A 22,242-nucleotide genomic window follows, 5' to 3' on the forward strand; every position below is an offset into this window, starting at 1 on the left:
GACTGTCGGAGTGGCCAATCTTTCTTGATGTAGTGGGAATCTCTTGCACGACTATCCCATTCGCAGAGAAAACAGCAGTACTTTGTGTATCCAGTCTGCAGACCAAGCAAGAGAGCAACAACCTTCAAATCGCCACAAAGCTGCCACTGATGTTGGTCATAGTTTATGCACCTCAAAAATTGTTTCATGTTGTCATAGGTTTCCTTCATATGGACTGCATGACCAACTGGAATTGATGGCAAAACATTGCCATTATGCAGTAAAACAGCTTTAAGACTCGTCTTCGATGAATCAATGAACAGTCTCCATTCATCTGGATCGTGAACGATGTTGAGGGCTGCCATCACACCATCGATGTTGCAGGCTACAAGATCACCTTCCATGAAGAAGAATGGGACAAGATCCTTTTGACGGTCACGGAACATGGAAACCCTAACATCACCTGCCAGGAGATTCCACTGCTGAAGTCTGGAGCCCAACAGCTCTGCCTTACTCTTGGGTAGTTCCAAATCCCTGACAAGGTCATTCAGTTCACCTTGCGTTATGAGGTGTGGTTCAGAGGAGGAGGATGGGAGAAAATGTGGGTCCTGTGACATTGATGGTTCAGGACCAGAAATTTCATCCTCTTCCTCCTCCTCGTCTGACTCAAGTGAGAATGATTCTGGTGCATCAGGAACCGCCAGTCCTTCTCCGTGGGGTACTGGGCGTATAGCTGATGGAATGTTTGGATAATGCACAGTCCACTTTTTCTTCTTTGACACACCTTTCCCAACTGGAGGCACCATGCAGAAGTAACAATTGCTGGTATGATCTGTTGGCTCTCTCCAAATCATTGGCACTGCAAAAGGCGTAGATTTCCTTTTCCTGTTCAACCACTGGCCAAGATTTGTTGCACAAGTGTTGCAGCATATGTGTGGGGCCCATCTCTTGTCCTGATCTCCAATTTTGCAGCCAAAATAAAGGTGATAGGCTTTCTTAACCATAGTGGTTATACTGCGCTTTTGTGATGCAAAAGTCACTTCACCACAAACATAGCCGAAGTTATCTGCACTGTTCAAACAAGTACGAGGCATCTCTGCTCACTTTGGCTCAACAGAAATGTGTCCCTTTGCAAAATCAAACACTGACAAATAAGAGAGCACGACACTGTATGTCTAGAGCTGATATAGGGCAATTTGTTCAGCAGAGTGATGTAAGCTTCGTTATGATTGCATCATCCATGACTTCTAGGAATAACATGATGCAATTCATATCATATATGATGCAATAAAAGCTTCAGATTGCATCATTCATTGTTTTGCCTAAAAAGCAAGTACTGTCCAAACCCAGTCATAGATTTATTCATAAATCCAGTCAAAGATGTATTTTAGTCATTTCTGGTTTAAATTGAGATCCCTTCCCTTTATAACTCACTTATCCTCCGCCATTCCGAAGTCAAGGGTCTTATATACTGACCCAAAAGCATATCTTGAAAACTAGAGCCAATCAACAATTTTAAGCATCATTTTCATTCTCAGTGACCCAGAATTAGTAAAGTTTGACTACATTTATTTCAGAAGCATTTTGGCTGTAGAGCAGTGTTATTAGGGTTGCCAGGTGTCCGGAATGATTCCCGGTCAAAAAGGGACCCTAGTGGCTACGGTCAGCACTGCCAACCAGGCCGTTAAAAATGTGGTCAGGGGTATTGCAGGTCTAAGGCAGGCTAGTCCCTACCTGTCCTGGTACTGCGCTGCGCCCCAGAAGCAGACAGAAGGTTCGACTCCTAGGCAGGGGGCGGTCCACGGAGTTCCGTGTGCTGTCCCCGCCCTGAGCACTGGCTCCTCACTCCCATTGGCTGGGAACCATGGCCAGTGGGAGCTGGGGGGAGCAGTGCCTGCAGGCAAGAGCAGCACGTGCAGCCTCTTGGCCCCTCTGCCTAGGAGCCGGACTTGCTGGCCACTTCTGGGGCGCAGTGCGGAGTCAAGACAGGCAGGGAGTCTGCCTTAGCCCCGCTGCACCTCTGTCCGAGAGCCGCCCGAGGTAAGCCCGTGCTCCAAGCTCCTGCCTCAGCCCTGAGGCCCACCCTCCGCAACCCGGAGCCCCCTCCTGCACCCCAATTTCCTGCCCCAGCCCAGAGCCCCCTCCTGCACCATGAACCCCTCATTTCTGGCCCCACCCCAGAGCCTGCACCCCCAGTTAGAGCCCTCAACCCGTCCCGCACCCTGACCCCCTGCCACAGCCCAGTGAAAGTGAGTGAGGGTGGGGGAGAGTTAGCCACTGAGGGAGGGGAAATGTAGTGAGCAGGGAGTGTGGCCACAGGGATGGGGCGGGGCCTCATGGAAGGGGCCTGGCTAGGGTGTTCGGTTTTGTGCAATTAGAAAGTTGGCAACCCTAAGTATTATATGTATTTTAGTTTTTAAGTCTGAATCATTTAGATGTGGATTTCAAGTCAACAGAATTTTTTTTCTTGGCTACTGTACTGCTTGTTAATTTGGAAGGTGTCTGCTGCCTTAGGGGAAAGAAATACAGATCTGCACTAACTAGTCCTTTTGAAAATGTTGCTGTGTTTACTGTAACTTATGTCTGATCTCTGAAAAACTTCTCTTAATTAAACCAGGGCAATAGTAAATAAAAATTCCAGTTGTGGCAAAGCAGACACTATTCTGTCTTTTCTTGCTATTCTTTTTCTGGTGCCTAAGAATTCACAAATTTATCAGAATAGTATGTAGGAGACAATGAAGCCGTGGCCAGCACATCCCTCAGCCCACGTCGCTTCCTGCAGCCCCCATTGGCCTGGAGCCGCGATCAGCCGAACCTGCAGATGGGGCAGGTAAACAAACTGGCCTGGCCAGGCCCGCCAGGGTGCTTACCCTGGCGAGTTGCGTGCCAGAGGTTGCCGACCCCTGCGCTGGAGGATAGGAATAGGATACAGAGGGACCTAGACAGATTATAGAGGATTGGGCCAAAACAAATCTGATGAGGTTCAACGAGGACAAGTGCAGAGTCCTGCACTTAGCATGGAAGAATCCCATGCGCTGCTACAGACTAGGGACCAAGTGGTTAGGCCAAGTTTATCCCTCAAATTAAAAAAAATGCCAATTATAATGGTTTTCTACTCAAAATGGTAATGTTTAGCAAAATTTGTTCGTAAAACTTTTTTTAAAAGATAGACTTACAAAGATAAATATAAAAATTATTTAGTAATGCCAACTATCTAAATCGACTTATACAAAATTCAGAAAGAAATGTATTTTCCATATTTATTTTAAAATATGACATTTACTGGAAGGGAAGTCCAATGACGTGTGAGTGCATTTCTCCCACTTGTAAATGAGCTCCTATTTCCTATAGTATATATTCCGGTACCACAATGAGCCATTTTCAACATGTTTTACTTTAGCTCCTAAAACAGTTTAAAACTTGGCACACATAGGTAAATGAATGTTACCTCCAGTTTTAGAAACTGTTTTTTGTTTCAGTGTTGAAGTGACTGTGAATAGGACTTTCAGAATACAGAAAACAAGGTCTTGATTAGAAATGGTTTTGGAAGTAATGTTAAAGGTGTTTGCAAATGTCTTTTTGACAATCAACCTCTGTGTGCTTCAGCTTACTCATCTTGTAAATAGGGGGATAATAATGTTTGCTTACTTTTATAAAGTGCTCTGAGATCAATGCACAAAAAGTTTTATATAAGTGGCCTATGATGACTAATTGTTTTTGTTTTTAGTATATGAGTTCAGTTTTGCAGACTTTCACCTTATTTCTATGTGTATCAATACTAGTATTGGGGAAAAAAAAACCTCCCTCCATATTTTAATACGATACCACTTATATTATGCCTCCCACTCCATAGGTTGGGACTATACTCCAATGAGATTTCCTGAGAGTTGATGCAATCCAGCATGGTGTACGCAGGTACATTACAGAAGAACATGAGATAAGATAGTTGGTATGGCTTGAAGGGTCTAAAATGAGGAATGGGAAGAAAAGACTGGGTATATTTAGAATTTTTTATGTTCACAAACCATCCCTGTTGCCTTTATTGTTAGGGACATTCATTATATTATAGCAGTTATTCCCTTTAAAAAAAATCTTTTAATGTAAATCTTTAAGTCTCAACACATTCAACGTCTAGGTTGAAGTACATGGCAGGATTTTTGACAGAAACGTACTGCTGGCTGGTTTGGTTAAGTGAAGCTAAGATAAAGGAAGGTGTCTTTGTTGGTCCTCAGCTTTGTGATCTTCTTCAAGATGATGCATTTGACCATGCATGGTGTGGCAAGGAAAAGAGGGCATGGAAAGCCTTCCAGTTAGTGGCAATAAATTTTCTCGGAAACAACAAGGCCGACAACTACAGGTTGTTAGTGGAAAACCTCCTCAAGGCATACAAAAGCCTTGGTTGCAACATGTCACTAAAGATACATTTTTTGCACTCTCATCTAGATTTTTTTTCCACCGAACTGCGGAGCAGTGAGCGACGAGCATGGTGAGTGATTTCACCAGGACATTGCAACAATGGAGAAACGCTATCAGGACAAATGGAGCCCATCAATGCTTGCAGACTATTGCTGGACAGTAACAAGAGATGCTCCATTTAATGAACACAAGAGACGAGCCAAGAAGCGCCGAGTAGACACTGAATAGGACTAAACTATGTACAGAATAGTTTTTTGCCTTTTGTTTCATAATAAATTGTATTTATATAACCCTTTTGCTGATTTTTAAAGTGTTACATAAACAGGACAGGTGAAATATTATCATGTAAAGCAACCATAAACACATGAAAAGACCTAGGTTTACAATTTAGGATTAAAACTCTACTATCTACACAATATACATAGACATAAAATGTAAAAACTTAAATATCTTAGAAACAGTAGCCAATCAGTTGTTTTAATTGTCATATTTGAATTCAGCACATCAAAATACATAATAAATAGCACATTTTATCTCTGAAGCAGACAACTTCTCAAAAATTGTAGACCAGTGTAATACTTTAGTATCTTATTTTACAATATCAATTAAGAATTACTGCATTTTGACAATGTGTCCGATATTTTGTTTTAACTTCATTACCTTTTTACTGATATATAAGTATATAATTATTTTTGAGAATGTTCAATGTATTACCTATCACCTAATTTATGTATTTTTTGAACAATAGAGGTTAATATGTTTGATTGTGGAATTGCTCAGGCAATGTTCAGGTGGTTAAGGTACCCCTCGTAAGAGATAGTATGGACCTGTAGTATTCTGTTAGAGTCCTGTGAGCATACACATTTTTTGTTGTAGCAATTTACTCAGGCAAATTTGCAGATACCACTCTGAATTATTTTCTATATTATTAGTTAAACAAAATCAGTAAGTATTTAATTCATTGTTATGCAATACAGTTAGGGTTAATACTCAAACCTTTTGGAGGTTTTAAGGCTTGATTCATAAATACAGTGATCTATTTATATCCCTTTATTCTTTTATTGTGTATTCTCCACTATTATCTTGTTAACAATTAGGGAAGGGAAACTTTGATAGTCATAGTTAAACTCAACTACGATACACAATGCCTATCTATATAGCATCAAAACTCCTCATCAATTTACAGACATGTAGGAATACAAAGTCACTGGCTCAGAGGAACTTGGCATTTAAATAATACTGAGAATGAGGGGTTTCTATAAATACTTAAATAACTAACTACAGTATTATTGCTTTTATTCATAGCAATCTTGCCATGTGTGGTTTACATATTGTTTTCACCCTTCCTACATTCTAAAGCTTAATAATGAGCAATTTCTTGAATGAAATATTTCTGTTAGTAGCTTTTCTCAACATGCATCATTAATGGGTTAATACCCTATCTCTGAAATTAGACATTAGACAGCAATTCCAGTGTCACTGCTGGAAGCTCTGGGACAAAGCCCCGCCCTTCAACTGAGGCCAGCAGAAAAGTTCTTCCAAAGCTGTACAAATAACCAATTATAATTAAGACAATAGCTAGATATCATATACTGATTAACTTTAAGACAATTATATGTCTAAATCTCCTTTAGAGAAAAATTTCAATTGTATTCTGGTCAGTTAGCAGGTTACCAGGGAGGACTGAATGAGGAGAGAACCTGCTAACAGAATTATTAGCATTTGACCATTTTATAAACATTTATTTGATAAAAATTAATCACCAACTCCATGTGAAAAAAAGAATTTGCATTTGACTAAAAAAACCTAGGTATTAGCTACACTCCTGATCATAATGTTTGCCAGGGACTTTTCTTAACCACCATCCAGGCTCACCAGCATTCCACATACTTGTGAAGTTTTCAAACACATTTGATTATACAGATTATGATACCAACGGTAACTATGATGGATCTTTTGAGTAACAACAAATTTAACTTATTATAAAAAAACAGCTCTGTCAAAAACTGAACACCATGAGTATTCCCTTACTGAGAAAAAGTAATATTCTTTTCTCTACTTCTGTGTTAGGTCTGGCCTACACTAAAAAGTTAGGTTGACCAGCTATATCACTCAGGGGTGTGAAAAATCCACACCTCTAAGTGGCATAGTTATGCAGCCCTACTCCCTGGCATAGACAGTGCTAGGTCAATGGAAGAATTCTTTTGTCAATCTATCTACTGCCTTTCAGGGAGGTGGATTACCTATGTTAAAGGCAGAACCCCTCTTATCGGCATAAGTAGCGTTTACACTGAAGCACTGCAACTGTTCCACTGTAACATTTCAAGTGTAGACAAGCCGTCAAAGGGCCCTGGCTATACTGGGAGAGTTCCCTGGGGTCTATACTCCAATGAGATTTGGCCACTTTTTCGTATTCCAACTTATCTACTTATATCAGTTGCAATCCTTACACCTATATTGTGGCCAGAAGGGGAGGCAGTTTTAGATAGATAGTTTTTAGATAGAGCTACCTGTTTCTGAGATATCCATCAAGATGCTGTAAGAAGTATAAAGTATTAGTTTTGTGACAAGTCCATTTTCTGTCAGCTCAAGGAGAAAGTGTGCTATAGTATCTTTTTTTAAAGTAGATTTTTCTGTAGGACAATTTAATTAATTTAATTTATAATTTAATTAATAGGTATTTTGTTTTAATCAAATTATTAAACAAAAAAAGACAGATCTCAGAACCTCACTTTTTAATGACTTACATATCAGTAATTAGTCTTTTTAAAATGTTTATTGCCATATTTTAGTGCAGGATCCCTCCTGGGAGGAGGAAGATGCAGAAGAGGAATGCTGTATAAGCAAAAAGCAGTGTGTGAGAGAACATGTTCCAGCAGCCAGGGTGAGACATTTGAAACTCAAGGAAGGGAGATCCACAACTCAAGGAAAAAACTGACTGGACTTTGGTGACACCTTTTTTTTGTGGGAGTTGGTTGCTTCTATCATCAAAGGATATTCTGATGAGGCCAGACCCTAGACATATTTTAAAGATGAATTGCCAAAATTCTGTTAACTTAAGCAACATATGACTGTCATCAGTAACCAGCCTTCAGTACAGTTATCTAAAACTTCACTTTTTCTCTTCTTTTTAGTTGCTGCATATTCCAATTTTATTTAGACTGTTGTCTCTTGTTGTGATCCAACACCAGCAAAGAATAAATAATACGGCTGTCTCACGCGATTAAAAAAATTAAATGCACTGTTAAACAGTAATAGAACAACATTTAATTTCTTTTTATGTTTTCTACATTTTCAAATATATTGATTTCAATTACAACACAGAAAACGAAGTGTACAGTGCTCACTTTATATTTTTATTACAAATATTTGCACTGTAAAAACAAAAGAATTTGTATTTTTCAATTTACCTAATACAAGTACTGTAGTTCAATCTCTTTATCATGAAAGCTGTGAGCTTCAAAGGAAGGTTTGAAAGCCAGAAGCCTCTGGTAAGTGGCCGAGCCTTAATCAGTGGGCGGGGCATTCATACAGGCCAGGGCTTTATAAAGCAGCGCACAAGCAACCAGGGAGCTTTGCGACCAGGGACTGCTAACAGGGAGTTTCGCAAGGGAGTTGGGAAGGGGAGCAGGAAGGGAGCAAGGGTCCCTTGCCGGTTCCATCTGTTTTCTCTTTATTCCCCTTAATACCTATAAACCAACTACATTCAAAACTTCTTGCTTAAACAACCCTTTCAGCCGACAGGGGGCTGCAGATGGGAGTTTGACAGAGGGAGGCTTACGATGGTTAGGAAGACCCGCAACACCTGTGCCAGCACTGCTTCTGTCTCCGCCACCTGTGCCTGTAGCCAGACAGAGCACCTGAGCATGGATGCCTCTACCCAGATCCTGGTGTGGTTTTGCAGAGACTGTAACTTGCAATTTCCAATTACTGATATCCAGGCTGGGGGGACCATCCAATGTGAGAGGTGCCTGCTGGTGGAATCTCTCAGGCAGCAGGTGGGAGAGCTACAGGAGGAGGTGGCTAGGTTGAGGAGCATCCACGAGCAATTCCTCGACAGTGTCCATGTGGAGACAGCGGAGGTAGCTGTCCCAGTACGCAGGACTGCTGATACACCACTGGTGGAGGAGGAGATGGCTCAGGGTGGACACTGGCAGCTGGTTACTTCTGGCAGCAGGCAGTGCTCCACCCCTGCTCCGAACCCTCCTGCCGTGGTAATAGGTAACCGTTATGCTCTTCTTGATACAGGAAAGAAAGAATCACTCCCTACAGTAAAGGAGGAGAAGCCTCGTACCCCTAAGGCTGGGAGGTCTGCTGCCACCACTGCGAATAGGAAACGTAGGGTAGTGGTGGTCAGAGACTCTCTGCTGAGGGGGAAGGAGGCGCCCATCTGTCGCCCTGACATTTCATCTCGGGAGGTATGCTGCCTGCCGGGAGCCCGTATCCGAGACGTTACGGAGGCATTGTCGAGGATTATCCAGCCCTCTGACTACTACCCCATGCTACTCATCCATGTGGGCACAAATGATACTGCGCGGTGTGACACTGAGCGGATCAAGAGTGACTACAGAGCTCTGGGAGTACGGGTGAAGGAGTTTGGCGCGCAGGTGGTATTCTCTTCAATTCTTCCTGTCAAAGGTAGGGGCCCGGGCAGAGACAGATGCATCATGGAGGTGAATGCCTGGCTGCGAAGATGGTGTCGCCAGGAGGGCTTTGGCTTCCTAGACCACGGGATGCTATTCGAGGAAGGACTGCTAGGCAGAGATGGCGTTCACCTTTCGAGGAGAGGAAAGACCCTATTCGGACACAGACTGGCTAACCTAGTGAGGAGGGCTTTAAACTAGGCATTATATACTGCATCTGTAGCTTTCACTCTATGCATCCGAAGAAGTGAGGTTTTTACTCACGAAAGCTTATGCCCAAATAAATCTGTTAGTCTTTAAGGTGCCACCAGACTCCTTGTTGTTTTTGTAGATACAGACTAACACGGCTACCCCCTGATACTTGGAAATGGCAGAGATGCTTAATGACTTCTTTGTTTCGGTCTTCACCGAGAAGTCTGAAGGAATGCCTAACATAGTGAATGCTAATGGGAAGGGGGTAGGTTTAGCGGATAAAATAAAAAAAGAACAAGTTAAAAATCACTTAGAAAAGTTAGATGCCTGCAAGTCACCCGGGCCTGATGAAATGCATCCTAGAATACTCAAGGAGCTAATAGAGAAGGTGTCTGAGCCTCTAGCTATTATCTTTGCAAAGTCATGGGAGACGGGAGAGATTCCAGAAGACTGGAAAAGGGCAAATATAGTGCCCATCTATAAAAAGGGAAATAAAAACAACCCAGGAAACTACAGACCAGTTAGTTTAACTTCTGTGCCAGGGAAGATAATGGAGCAAGTAATTAAGGAAATCATCTGCAAACACTTGGAAGGTGGTACGGTGATAGGGAACAGCCAGCATGAATTTGGGAAGAACAAATCATGTCAAACCAATCTGATAGCTTTCTTTGATAGGATAACGAGCCTTGTGGATAAGGGTGAAGCTGTGGATGTGGTATACCTAGACTTTAGTAAGGCATTTGATACAGTCTCGCATGATATTCTTATCGATAAGCTAGGCAAATACAATTTAAATGGGGCTACTATAAGGTGGGTGCATAACTGGCTGGATAACTGTACTCAGAGAGTTGTTATTAATGGTTCCCAATCCTGCTGGAAAGGCGTAACGAGTGGGGTACCGCAGGGGTCTGTTTTGGGACCGGCTCTGTTCAATATCTTCATCAATGACTTAGATATTGGCATAGAAAGTACGCTTATTAAGTTTGCGGATGATACCAAACTGGGAGGGATTGCAACTGCTCTGGAGGACAGGGTCATAATTCAAAATGATCTGGACAAATTGGAGAAATGGTCTGAGTTAAACAGGATGAAGTTTAACAAAGACAAATGCAAAGTGCTCCACTTAGGAAGGAACAGTCAGTTTCACACATACAGAATGGGAAGAGACTGTCTAGGAAGGAGTACGGCAGAAAGGGATCTAGGGGTTATAGTGGACCACAAGCTAAATATGAGTCAACAGTGTGATGCTGTTGCAAAAAAAGCAAACATGATCCTGGGATGTATTAACAGGTGTGTTGTGAGCAAGACACGAGAAGTCATACTTCCGCTCTACTCTGCTCTGGTTAGGCCTCAGCTGGAGTACTGTGTCCAGTTCTGGGCGCTGCATTTTAAAAAAGATGTGGAGAAATTGGAAAGGGTCCAGAGAAGAGCAACAAGAATGATTAAAGGTCTAGAGAACATGACCTATGAAGGAAGGCTGAAAGAATTGGGTTTGTTTAGTTTGGAAAAGAGAAGACTGAGAGGGGACATGATAGCAGTTTTCAGGTATCTAAAAGGGTGTCATAAGGAGGAGGGAGAAAACTTGTTCACCTTAGCCTCTAAGGATAGAACCAGAAGCAATGGGTTTAAACTGCAGCAAGGGAGATCTAGGTTGGACATTAGGAAAAAGTTCCTAATTGTCAGGGTGGTTAAACACTGGAATAAATTGCCTAGGGAGGTTGTGGAATCTCCATCTCTGGAGATATTTAAGAGTAGGTTAGATAAATGTCTATCAGGGATGGTCTAGACAGTATTTGGTCCTGCCATGCGGGCAGGGGACTGGACTCGATGACCTCTCGAGGTCCCTTCCAGTCCTAGAATCTATGAATCTATGAAAGTTGAACTTACAAATGTAGAATTATGTACAAAAAATAACTGCATTCAAAAACAAAACAATGTAAAACTTCAGAGCCTACAAGTCCACTCAGTCCTACTTCTTGTTCAGCCAAAGAAGTTTGTTTACATTTGCGCGAGATAATGTTGCCCACTTCTTGTTTACAATGTCACCTGAAAGTCAGAACAGGCGTTTGCATGGCACTGTTGTAGCTGGTGTCGCAAGATATTTACGTGCCAGATGCACTAAAAAGATTTATATGTTCCTTCATGCTTCAACCACCATTCCAGAGGACATGCATCCATGCTGATGATGGGTTCTGCTTGATAATGATCCAAAGCAGTGCAGATTGACACATGTTCATTTTCATCATCTGAGTCAGATGCCACCTTGTGATGGGGTGGACTATGCCCAAAGGCCCCTGGCTGGAGGCCTTAGAGTTCTGCCACACCCATCCCAGGGAAGGAGCAGTGGAGAGGTCCTCCAAGCAGGCTACAGTGGCTGCAGGGGAAGCAGCCAATCAGGGCCCAGGAGGGCTATATAAAAGGAGATGCAGGGCAGTAATTAGTTGCTGCTTGGAGCAGAAGAAGAAAGGACTGCAGGCCTGGCTGCCTGGAAGAGCAGCAGGGCCACGGACAGTTTGCTAGCAGGGATGGGGGGAGCCTACTGAGGGAGCTCCTGGCTGGTTCCTAGGACTGAGTAGGGACTGGCCCGGGTAGGGCAACCTGAAAATAGTGTATCCAGGGAGGAAGCCATACCAGGGCTGAACTACTTAAACACCACAGCCAAGGGAGGGCTAGAGAAAGACACCACCAGAGGGGTACTAAGATAGGCCCCGGGGAACCCATATAACTGGAAGGGGTTTGTGCTGGTTAACATGCAGACAGTTTGAGTTGGCTGGAGTGCTGTGTCACTGACAAACCCACCTGGAACCAGCAAAAGGGGTCACCAGAACTAAAGAATGCAAACACACCCAGCCAGAAGGGGGCACTCGTGAGATGTGGGTGCCAACCCTGTTACACACCTACAGAAGGTTGATTTTCTTTTTTGGTGGTTCGGGTTCTGTAGTTTCTGCATCCTAGTGTTGCTCTTTTAAGACTTCTGAAAGCATACTCTGCACCTCATCCCTCAGATATTGGAACGCACTTCAGGTTCTTAAACCTTGGTTCGAGTACTGTAGCTATCTTTAGAAATCTCACATTGGTACTGTAGTAAGATGAGGCCCTGAAACATAAACCCTTATCAGCGGCCCAGTATGAGGCCTGAACTAAAGTAATGGTCAAGACTTTGCTAACATAAAGCAAAGTTAAGCTGTGAGCCAGAGGCAGGCCCTGCTCACAGAAGCTGGCAAGGAAAGGGCTGATGCTGCAAAAAGAGACATACCTAAAAGGTACTGGACACCGGATATCAGAACATTCGCATACTTGTACATTCCACACACAAGGAACAAGCTGACCCATCCCAACGACAGGGCCAAAAGGGTAATATGATGGATAGAGTTGTTTTGTTCAAACCAGCACGTACAAGGTGAGAGGCGGCACCTTACTACGTAGAGGGGTTGCACCTCAATACGCCAGGAGTGATGTGTAACTTGTTTGCACCGATGTATAAGAATGCATCCCTAGGGTGGTGTCTTTGTCCAGCCTGAGGGGCAGTGGAAAGTCCCGCCACTGACTGAGCTGAGTCCATGGCCAGGGGGCACATATTCGTAGTACGTCCTGTAGAGTAAAGTCTAGAGGGAACTATTACTGTGCTTCGTTTGACAATAAACCTGGCCGACCTGCCTTTGTACCTTACTAGTGTCTGTGGTCTTTGGGAGTTCTCTTGGGATCTGCTGTGTCAGCTATCTGCGCAGAGCTGGGGCAGCACACAGAGGGAACACACGTACGCAGCCGATTGATATCAACATTGAACAGAGCAGAGCGTTTGTCAAATCTGCAGTAAAAGTGTTCTTAAAATGAACAGCATGTGCTGGGTCCTCATCCGAGACTGCTGTAACATGAAATATATGGCAGAATGGGGGTAAAACAGAGCAGGAGACATACAAATCTCCCCCAAGGAGTTCAGTCACAAATTTAATTAACGCATTTTTTTTTCATGAGCATCATCAGCATAGAAGCATGTCCTCTGGAATGGTGGCCGACGCATGAAGAGGTATACGAATGATTAGCATATCTGGCACGTAAATACCTTGTAATGCCAGCTACAAAAGTGCCTGTTCTCACTTTCAGGTGACATTGTAAATAAGAAGCTGGCAGCATTATATCCCATGAATGTAAACAAACTTGTTGATCTTAGCTTAGCTGAATAAGAAGTAGGACTGAGTGGACTTGTAGGCTGTCAAGTTTGTCATTGTTTTGTTTTTGAGTGCAGTTATGTAACAAACAAACAAAAAATCTACATTTGTAAGTTGCACTTTCACAAGAAAGAGATTGCACTACAGTACTTGTATGAGGTGAATTGAAAAATACTATTTCTTTTGTTTATCATTTTTACAGTGCAAATATTCGTAATAAGAGACAGTGAGTACTGTACACTTTGTATTCTGTGATGTAATTGAAATGAATATATTTAAAAAGTAGAAAAACATCCAAAAATATTTAATAAATTTCAATTTGTATTCTACTGTTTAACAATGCGATTAAAACTGTGATTAATCGGGATTCATTTTTCTGAGTTAATCGCATGAGTTAACTGAGATTAATCGACAGCCCTAATAAATAATGCGATTGAAATCAAAATAATCAGACCACCTCAGTGAACCAGGAAGCCAGCATTCAAGAGGTCAAGAAACTGTTTTTTTTTTTAAGAAGTCTTTTGCATGGTTTTGAAGTTTAAAAAAAATTATATATATATATATATATATATATATATATATATATATATATATATATATATATATATATATATATATATATATATATATATATATATATATATATATATATATTTATATATATATATATTTATATATATATATATCCCAAAATATAAGATAGAATTTTTGTTTTAACACAACACTATACAGTAAAAAGAGAAAAAAAAAATCACAATTATCTCATTCTTTACGGGCTGAATTTATTTTCCAGCAGGGTTCCACATTTGATATGAATTCGTTTACAGCATAGTGCATGCTGGAATGTTATATTGCAGGGAGGGCTAGGAGTCCCACAGGGGACAAAATACACAGGACTGAATAATAAAGAGTGTTTACAGGTTTGGGCAATGTGCTAAATGCCCCAATAGCAGTATCTTGGTTATTGGAGTGTGAAGCACACATTTGTTAACTTAAGTTAACAAAATCTTAACAATTCCTATTTACAGCTCACCTTTAAAACCTAGTTCAAGCAAAATGTCACTTAAACGTTCATTCCAAGTAGACAGCTAGGTGGCACAGTTGGTTAATGCATTAGCTTTTCAGTTCCTAAATACCTGGGTTTAAACATGGATTAAGTCACAAATGAAATGAATGTAGTGGCTTCATTCAAATTCTTATTTGGATATTATCTATAGCTCAAAATCACCATATAATTACTAGTCATCATTTAGGAAGAACTAAGCATTTAAATAACCAAGGTGCTGCAGAGCAGGAGACTGGATCTATTGTGAAGCAGGACAGAGAATTATTCACAACTCCTCCCCATACTAAAATATATTAATAAATTGGCATGGGAAGTATTACAGCCATTCTACACCATCACTTGGGACATATGGATGTGAGAAAACTGGTGGAGGCAGCAGGAAAGGCACAAAAGGGCTACCACAAAGGTAAGTATAATATTCAATTACTATTATGCATCATACAAATTATAGCTAAACTGTTAGTTGAAAACATTATAAAAATGCTTCCTGTTTTGAACTAATGAAACACAGCATTGGTCCATAGAGTACTCCTGAGTAAATTATGTGCCAAAAAATTGAAAATTCTGCAAATTTTGTTTGTCAACCATCAAATGTGGCTCCAGCATGGCAGTGGGGAGCACAGGCCAGTGGCTGCAGTGAGATGGGAGGTCACCCTGAAAACCCCATCTCCCTCAGTACAGGGATTCAGCAGGGAGGCTGTACCTGACCCTGACACAATGCAAGGGCTAGACCTGCCCCAGAAACACCCTGGGGCCCTGCCCCTCTGCTCCAGGTATAGGAGGGCAGGTTCCACCCAGCAGGATCCAAGCATGGAGGGGCTTACGGTGGGGGGATAGGTTTCTGTGTGGGGCAATGTGGGAGATCTGGATGCACAAGGGCTTGTGGGTTCCAGGTGCAGGGGCAATGGGACTCTGCAGGCAATCCAGGTGAAGGTGGTTGGGATTCAGCTGGGAGGGGTCTGGGTGTGGGGAGATGGGGCTCAGCAGCGGTTCTGGGGTGGGGGACTCAGTGGGGGCGTCTGGGTGCCAGGGGAGTGGAGCTTGATGGGGTGGGGTTCCAGGTGCAGCTGGCTGGGGATCAGTGGGGTGAGGATCTAGGTGTGGGGGGAATAATTGGAGGAGTCCAGGTGTAGGGGGGTAGGGCGTGTCAGGGTGAGAGTTCAATGGGTCTGCTTAACGGGGGAGTCCCAGCTGCTGCTGAGGGGATGCCAAATGCCGGGCTTGCGATTCCCCTATGCCCTTTTCTTCTCTACCTCCATTCCCTCACTCCCACATTCCCCTCCCCCTGCACTATTCCACCCCCTTCCTCCCCACTGCCTCTTCCCCCCATCCCATCACCCTCCCTTCCCTCATTTCCCCCACCCCTCTTTACCCAGCCCCACCGCAGGCACTCACTGTTCCACAGAAAACAGGAAGGCTCCCGCACACAGAAGGGGAGCATGACTGGCACTAGGACACAGGAGGTGGCGTTCAGCTGCAGAGTCAGCGGAGCCGAAACAGCCTCCTTCAGCTGGGCAGCTCTGCATTGCAGAAATGAGGGGAGGCAGAGGCACATAACCCCGTGTCCCCTCCATGCCTCACCTCTGTTTGGAGCAATCCCCCCAAAAAACTGCACCCATGGCCGTGTCCTCTCTTCCCACATACACCCCGGTGAGGCTTCCCTGCCATTTTCTGCAGGACAGCACAGGAATTCTGCAGTTTTATGCAGTCTGATATCCATTGGATACATGTTCTTTGGAAATGGTATTACCTTTTGATCGTTCGGTGATTGAAATGAACTATTTTGAAGACTTGAGAAAAGATTTTCTTCTATTAATGTAGAAGGCTATAGCCCTGCGAATATCCAGGGGATGTAATCTGGACTGTTTGTCCACATGCAGTTTAGGAAAAAATGTCAGCAAATGTATTGGTTGAGATGAAAGGAGTTCCAGCAAGTAGTCTAGAATGAGAGGTAAAGGGGCTGAGAGAGGTGCAGTCTGTTTGTGTCGGCGCTATGACTACGACTGTTTAACAAGATGTTTTGTACATCTGTGGAACATGTCATTTCAGAGCCTGAGAACCATGCAGTAACCAAGCTTTGAGATGGAGTCATTGGGGATCCAGATGGATGACGCAACCTGCATCCTGCGATAGCAGCTGAGGTAGAAGTGGCAGTGTGTGTGGTATGTAGACAGCCATGTGGAGAAGGTAAGGGTAACATGTTTGTTGTGGTTCGGGGGCTATTAGGATCACTCTGGATCTGTCTTGTCTGATCTTGTGAAGCACGTGGGCTAGGAAGGGGGGTGGGAGGGAAGGTGTATAGTAGGGAAGCGTTCCACTTGATGAGGAAGGCGTCGCCCAGAGAGTGTGGACTGAGTCCTGCTCTGGAGCAGAATTGGGAGCATTTGGTGTTTTCTGCAGTTGCAAAAAGATCTATAATTGGAAACCCCCACATCCGAAATATGTCTAGGATTACTGGTGTGTTCAGCTCCCACTTGTGGTCCTGATAAAACTTCCTACCTAGGGTATCTGCCATAGCATTGTGCTTGATGCACCATTGCCAAACGCACATGGCTGCCACACAGAGGGAGTGTGAGCACTCCCCTTTGTCTGTTTATGTAGAACATACAAATTACATTGTCCGTGAGAATCTGTACAGTCTTGTCTCTGATTAGCAGTAGGAAGTGAAGATGGGACTCCGTCTCGGAGCATCGGCCTATATGTGGTTGCAGATGTGCTCCCCACCCTAGAAGGGAAGCATCTGTGGTGATGGCGATCAACGTTATCCGGGTTGGTCCACCACAAAAAGAATCTTTGATTGTCTCTGGCATGGTGAAGCACTTGTTTATACTGTGCTTGTGTGGGACATAATTTGTTCAGAGCCAGGCTTGGAGGCACCGTATATGTAATCTTGCGTGTCGGACAATAAAGATCATGGCAGCCATATGGCGTAGAATTTGTAGGCAAGTTCTGGCAGACACTTGCGGGCTATTTTGTGCTGTGGAGATCAAATTGGTTAGAGTCAGAAATTGTTTTGTCGGTCGGGAGGCTGTTGCCTCGAGGGAATTGAGGTCTGCTCCAATAAATTCCAGGTGTTGAACTGATGTTAGAGTGGATTTTTGCATGTTTATCTGAAGGCCTAACCTAGTAAACAGAGTTATTGTGTGTTCGATGGACTTTGTTGAAAGCACCAACAAGACAGGCAGTCATAGACAGTCGTCCAGGTAGGGAAAAATCATGATTCCCTCTCTGCATAGATAGGCAGCTACTATAGTTAATACCTTTGAGAATACCCAAGGCGCAGTGGAAAGGCCAAAGGATAGCACTTTGTATTGGAAATGGTCATGTCCTATTGCAAAACATAGGGAGTTTTCGATGTGAGGGGTGAATGGATATATGAAAAATATGCATCCTGGGGGTCAAGGGCTGAGAACCAGTCCCCACTTTCTAATGCTAGGATTATGGTGCTTAGTGTGACCATTTTGAACTGCTGTGTTTTCACAAATTTGTTGAGTTGTCATAGGCAGAGGATAGGCCTCCAACCTCCTGTTTTTTTCTGAGAGAGAAATTAGTGGGAATAGAACCCCTTCCCGCTGTACTCGGATGGTACGGGTTCTACTGCTTCTAGAGACATGAGGTAGGTTACCTCTTCTCCCAGTAGACCAGTGGTGGGCAACCTGCAGGCCGCATGCGGTCCATCAGAGTAATCAGCTGGCGGGCCACGAGACAGACAGTTTGTTTACATTGACCATCCACAGGCATAGCTTGCAGCTCCCAGTGGCCGCGGTTCACCTTTCACGGCCAATGGGAGCTGCGGGAAGCAGCGCGGGCTGGCCACCACTGCAGTAGATACTCGTGAGAGGAGTCCCTGAAGAGAGATAGGGAAGGGGGATAGGTAGTGGGTTTGGAGGTAAGGGGGATGGAATAACCAAGTTTTGATAATTTCTAATACCCATCTGTCTGTTGTAATACTGTGCCAGATCAGGTAAAATGGGGTCAGGCAATCTCCAAATGTCTTGATAGTTGTAGATGGTTCCAGCACTGAAAGAGATGGGGTTCTCAGACCCTCGACCAAGGCTTCAAATTTGTTGTCTAGAAGTTGATGGTTGAGAAATAGTATTCAAGGGACCAGATTGCTGTCTCCTCAAGGTTTTCTACTTCCAACCCTGATATTCACAGTATCTACTGTATTGTGCATACAGAGGGAGTCGGAATCGTTGAGGGGTTTGATCACTGCCCTGTCGCCTTTTGATCTTAGGTATGTGAATGCCCAGAGATTGCAATGTCCCCTTAAGTCCTTAAAAGCGTGCAATGACTCGTCTGTTTTGTCCACGAAAAGTTTGGATCCTTCGAACGTCCTCCATAGTCAACAGTACCGGCTTTGGGAATCCAGATAGATAGAGCAAGAAGCTCATCTCATAACAATTGTGGTTGCTATGGATCTCACAGCTGAATCTGCTGAATAAAGGGCAGCCTGTAATGCTGTTCTGGTTATGAGTTGACCTTCTGTGATGAGTGATTTGTATTGTTCTTGTTTGTCACTGGAATAAAGGCAGTAAATTCAGAGAGACTTGCATAGTTATTGTGGTCATACTTTGCTAATAAGGCATCGTAGTTGGCAATTCTCAATTGTAAGGTCGCAGCAGAATATGCTTTGCAACTGCAAAGGTCAAGGCATTTCCAGTCTTTGTCATATGGAGTGTTTCTGTAGTATTGTTGCCTACCCGGTTCATTGCCGGTGTCAATCACCAATGAGTTCGATGTCGGATGCAAAAGAAGGAATTCAGAGCCCTTTGCAGGCATATGGTATTTTTTAATCAAATCTCTTACAGGTAGGTGGAATCACTGCAGGGGTTTGCCAGAGCAACTTCACAGGATCCATAATCGCATCATTCATGGGAAGGGTAATTTTAGATGAGGTCGATGGATGCAGTATGTCAACTAGCTTGTGTCACGTTTCCTGGACCTCTTCCAGGGAGATGTCCAGTGAAGTGGCAACTTTCCCTAAACAATTTCAAGACCTCTACAAATTATCACCTGCAATGGTAGGTGGGGGCATAATAGTGTCGTCTGGTGAGGATGAGGAGAAGTGGACTTCCGGTGGATTGTCTTGTTCAGAGAATTCCTCCTCCTCATCCTGAGCCCCCTGTTCAGAAGTGCTTGGTGGGATCAATAAAGGTGCTTGAAGTGCGTCAGCTGTGGGAAGGCCAACAGGTATGCCCTGTTGTTGCTGTTGGTATGTAGCCCACGGGTTCCAAAAAGGCCACTGTGGTTGAAAGGGCACAGTGGGCATCCAGGGTTGCCCGTACCAAGGTTGGTTCAGAAGGTTTTCGGGTAGCCTGTGTATGGAGGGGCGTGCATGGTAGGAGCAGACACAGGGGAGGAATGTGGTGGAGCGCGCCCAGCATCCCCATCTCCATCCTCACTGGAGAATTGTGGAGTGGACAGAAGCGGAGAACTGGGTTGATTAAGTGCTGTGGGTACTGAGGTACCATCAGTGCCAAGGATGGGAGACTCCGGTACTGATGAAACGGAGATGTCTTTGTGGTGGAGGAATTGCTGCAATGCGCCCGGGTCATAGGAAACGTTGGGGTCATAGGAAACGGGTTCGCATGTGGGAAACTGCTTGTCGGCACCGGTGTGTGACTAGTGTGCGTGATGGCCGCACTAGGTGCAGCATTAGCATTGGAGTTATTGAGGTGATCAGTACCAATTGCTTGTTCATGTCAGACGGTACTGCGGCATGGGGTTTCATTTTCCCCTGGTGCTTGTGACCGAGCTCGGCTGCTTGGGAGCTTTCAGTTTCTTGGTACCGATGGTGCCGGAGGGACCCACTGTTTCGGCCGTTGACATGGCCGGTGTGGTTGGTACTGGGAGTGTTTGCTTGTGAGCAGAGTGTCTTTTCTTGGCCAACTCCAAAGTTGAGGATGTGGTACCCGGTTTTTTGCCACCTTTGTTGCGGGTTGATCAGGAGCCCGTGCCATGGACAAAGGGCCCTTATCAGAGGCTGCCGATGGCAATTTCTGGCGGGGTGCGTATCTAATGTTAGATGCCAGGCGGAGAGATTTTTCCCATGAGAAGTAGTTTCAGTTGGAGATCTCTTGCCTTTCTGGTGCGAGCTTTCAGATTGTGACAGTGCAAACATGCCTGCGCCAAGACAACGGGCACACTTAAGAGTGTCCGTCAGAAAGAGGTACAGAAATCCTGCAGATAGTGCATGCCCCTCAAGGAGCGTACTCTCCCCGTAAAAAAACAAAGGGCGGGGGAGGTACAATAACCATGTAGAAACAGAAACCCACATGCCCTACGAGAAAAATGTAAACAACTTTTTTTTTTTTTTTTTTTTTTGAAGAAGCAGCAGCAGCAAAAGATGGGGCTAAAATAGGAAGGCTACCTATTCTAACTGAAAACTAAAAACTAAGGAAAAGATAAACTTTTGCTAAGCTGCAAGGTGCTGCTAAGTGCTCTGAATAGAGCCAAAGGTGGTAGAGAAGGAAGTGGGGGGGTGGGGGGGCTTGGTCGCATAGCACCTGTTAACCGCAAGATGGGGACCGCGCATGTGACCCCCAACTGGGCACTAATTCCTTAAATCTCTGGCTACGGGCACAGGAGCGCACCAACACCTAAAGTGGAGCACCCATAGGGACATCACTCAAAGAACAAAAGAATCTTAAGACAATCTGGGTTGGTGCCCAAACATTCTGGAATTCCACTGGTTGCTCATGGGTGAAAACGCATTTTGTTAAAAACTAATCTTGTCCACTTAGAGAAATGATGAAAACACAAAACAGAAACATAAGGAACCTCTTCAGTCAGTGAGTCTAATTCCCTGCTATCACAGGAAATAATGTCATATAATCACGTTCATAAATTTATCAAGATCCATTTTAAAACTAGTAGGTTGTTTGCCCCCTCTACTCCTATTGGAAGGCAGTTTCCGAGACTCAGTCCTCAAATAGTTAGAAACATCGTTCTAATTTCCAGCCTAAAATTTATTCATGGCCAGTGTATACCCTTTGTTCTTGTTGCCAACATTATCCTTTAGCTTAAATAGCTTTTCTCCTTCCCTGTTGTTTTACCATCCTGCAGTGTTTATAGAGAGCAATCATATCCCCTCTCAGCCTTCATTTTCTAGGCAACACAAGCCAAGTTCTTTTATTGTCTTGTAAGATAGGCTCGCCATTCCTCTGCCCATCTTAGTAGCCCTTCTCCGCACAGCGTCCAGTTTGAATTCATCTTTCTTGAACATGGTTGACCTGAATTGTACACAGTATTCCCTTTATGTCCAGAAAAAAAGATTATCAAATTTAATGATATAAATATACTAGTATCTCTTTAGTTCCATTTGTGTGTATGCATTTTAAAATATACTTACTGTTCTAAGAGATGTTCATATTTTCCTAAAGCATCCTTTTCAGCCGCAACTGCTCTTTCTTTTTCAACCACAGCATTATCTCTTGCTTCTCTCAAATTTCTGAAGTAAAAAATAAAATTATTCTGTCAGCAATCTGATATATATGAACAAGATTTTTCATAATTAAACAATACTGATTTATATCTACATCTCTTTTTTAGTCATTCTGGACTGGCTCACAAGAGCCATATGGCAGTGGTAATGTGAGTAGCTTCTGATACTGAATAGTTGACTATTTTGTTTTTTACACAAGTCTTAATTTACAATCATTTTCCCATCCCGAATTTCATATACATTTTACCAATTGTGACTTACTGGTCTCAAATAGTCTACATCATGGCCACTGATTATATATCCCCGTTTCTCAAAATGCATTTACTACCT

At 43.5% G+C, this 22,242-nt stretch overlaps 1 protein-coding gene and 1 long non-coding RNA gene across 4 annotated transcripts in view; one reads left to right on the forward strand and one right to left on the reverse strand.

Moving 5' to 3' along the window:
• PIBF1 (progesterone immunomodulatory binding factor 1) overlaps nucleotides 1–22,242 on the reverse strand; it is a 190,072-nt gene that overhangs the window by 107,385 nt on the left and 60,445 nt on the right. For all 3 annotated transcript variants that reach the window (XM_054013350.1, XM_054013369.1, XM_054013359.1), the window contains exon 10: nucleotides 21,820–21,918. In XM_054013350.1, the coding sequence (XP_053869325.1) occupies nucleotides 21,820–21,918 (99 nt within the window). The remainder of the gene's footprint in view (nucleotides 1–21,819; nucleotides 21,919–22,242) is intronic.
• The window catches only part of LOC128828605 (uncharacterized), a 113,171-nt gene that overhangs the window by 67,428 nt on the left and 23,501 nt on the right, over nucleotides 1–22,242 (forward strand). The gene's annotated exons all lie outside the window — the stretch shown is intronic.

Source organism: Malaclemys terrapin, chromosome 1 (genome assembly GCF_027887155.1).
Source record: "Malaclemys terrapin pileata isolate rMalTer1 chromosome 1, rMalTer1.hap1, whole genome shotgun sequence".
NCBI lineage: Eukaryota > Metazoa > Chordata > Testudines > Emydidae > Malaclemys > Malaclemys terrapin.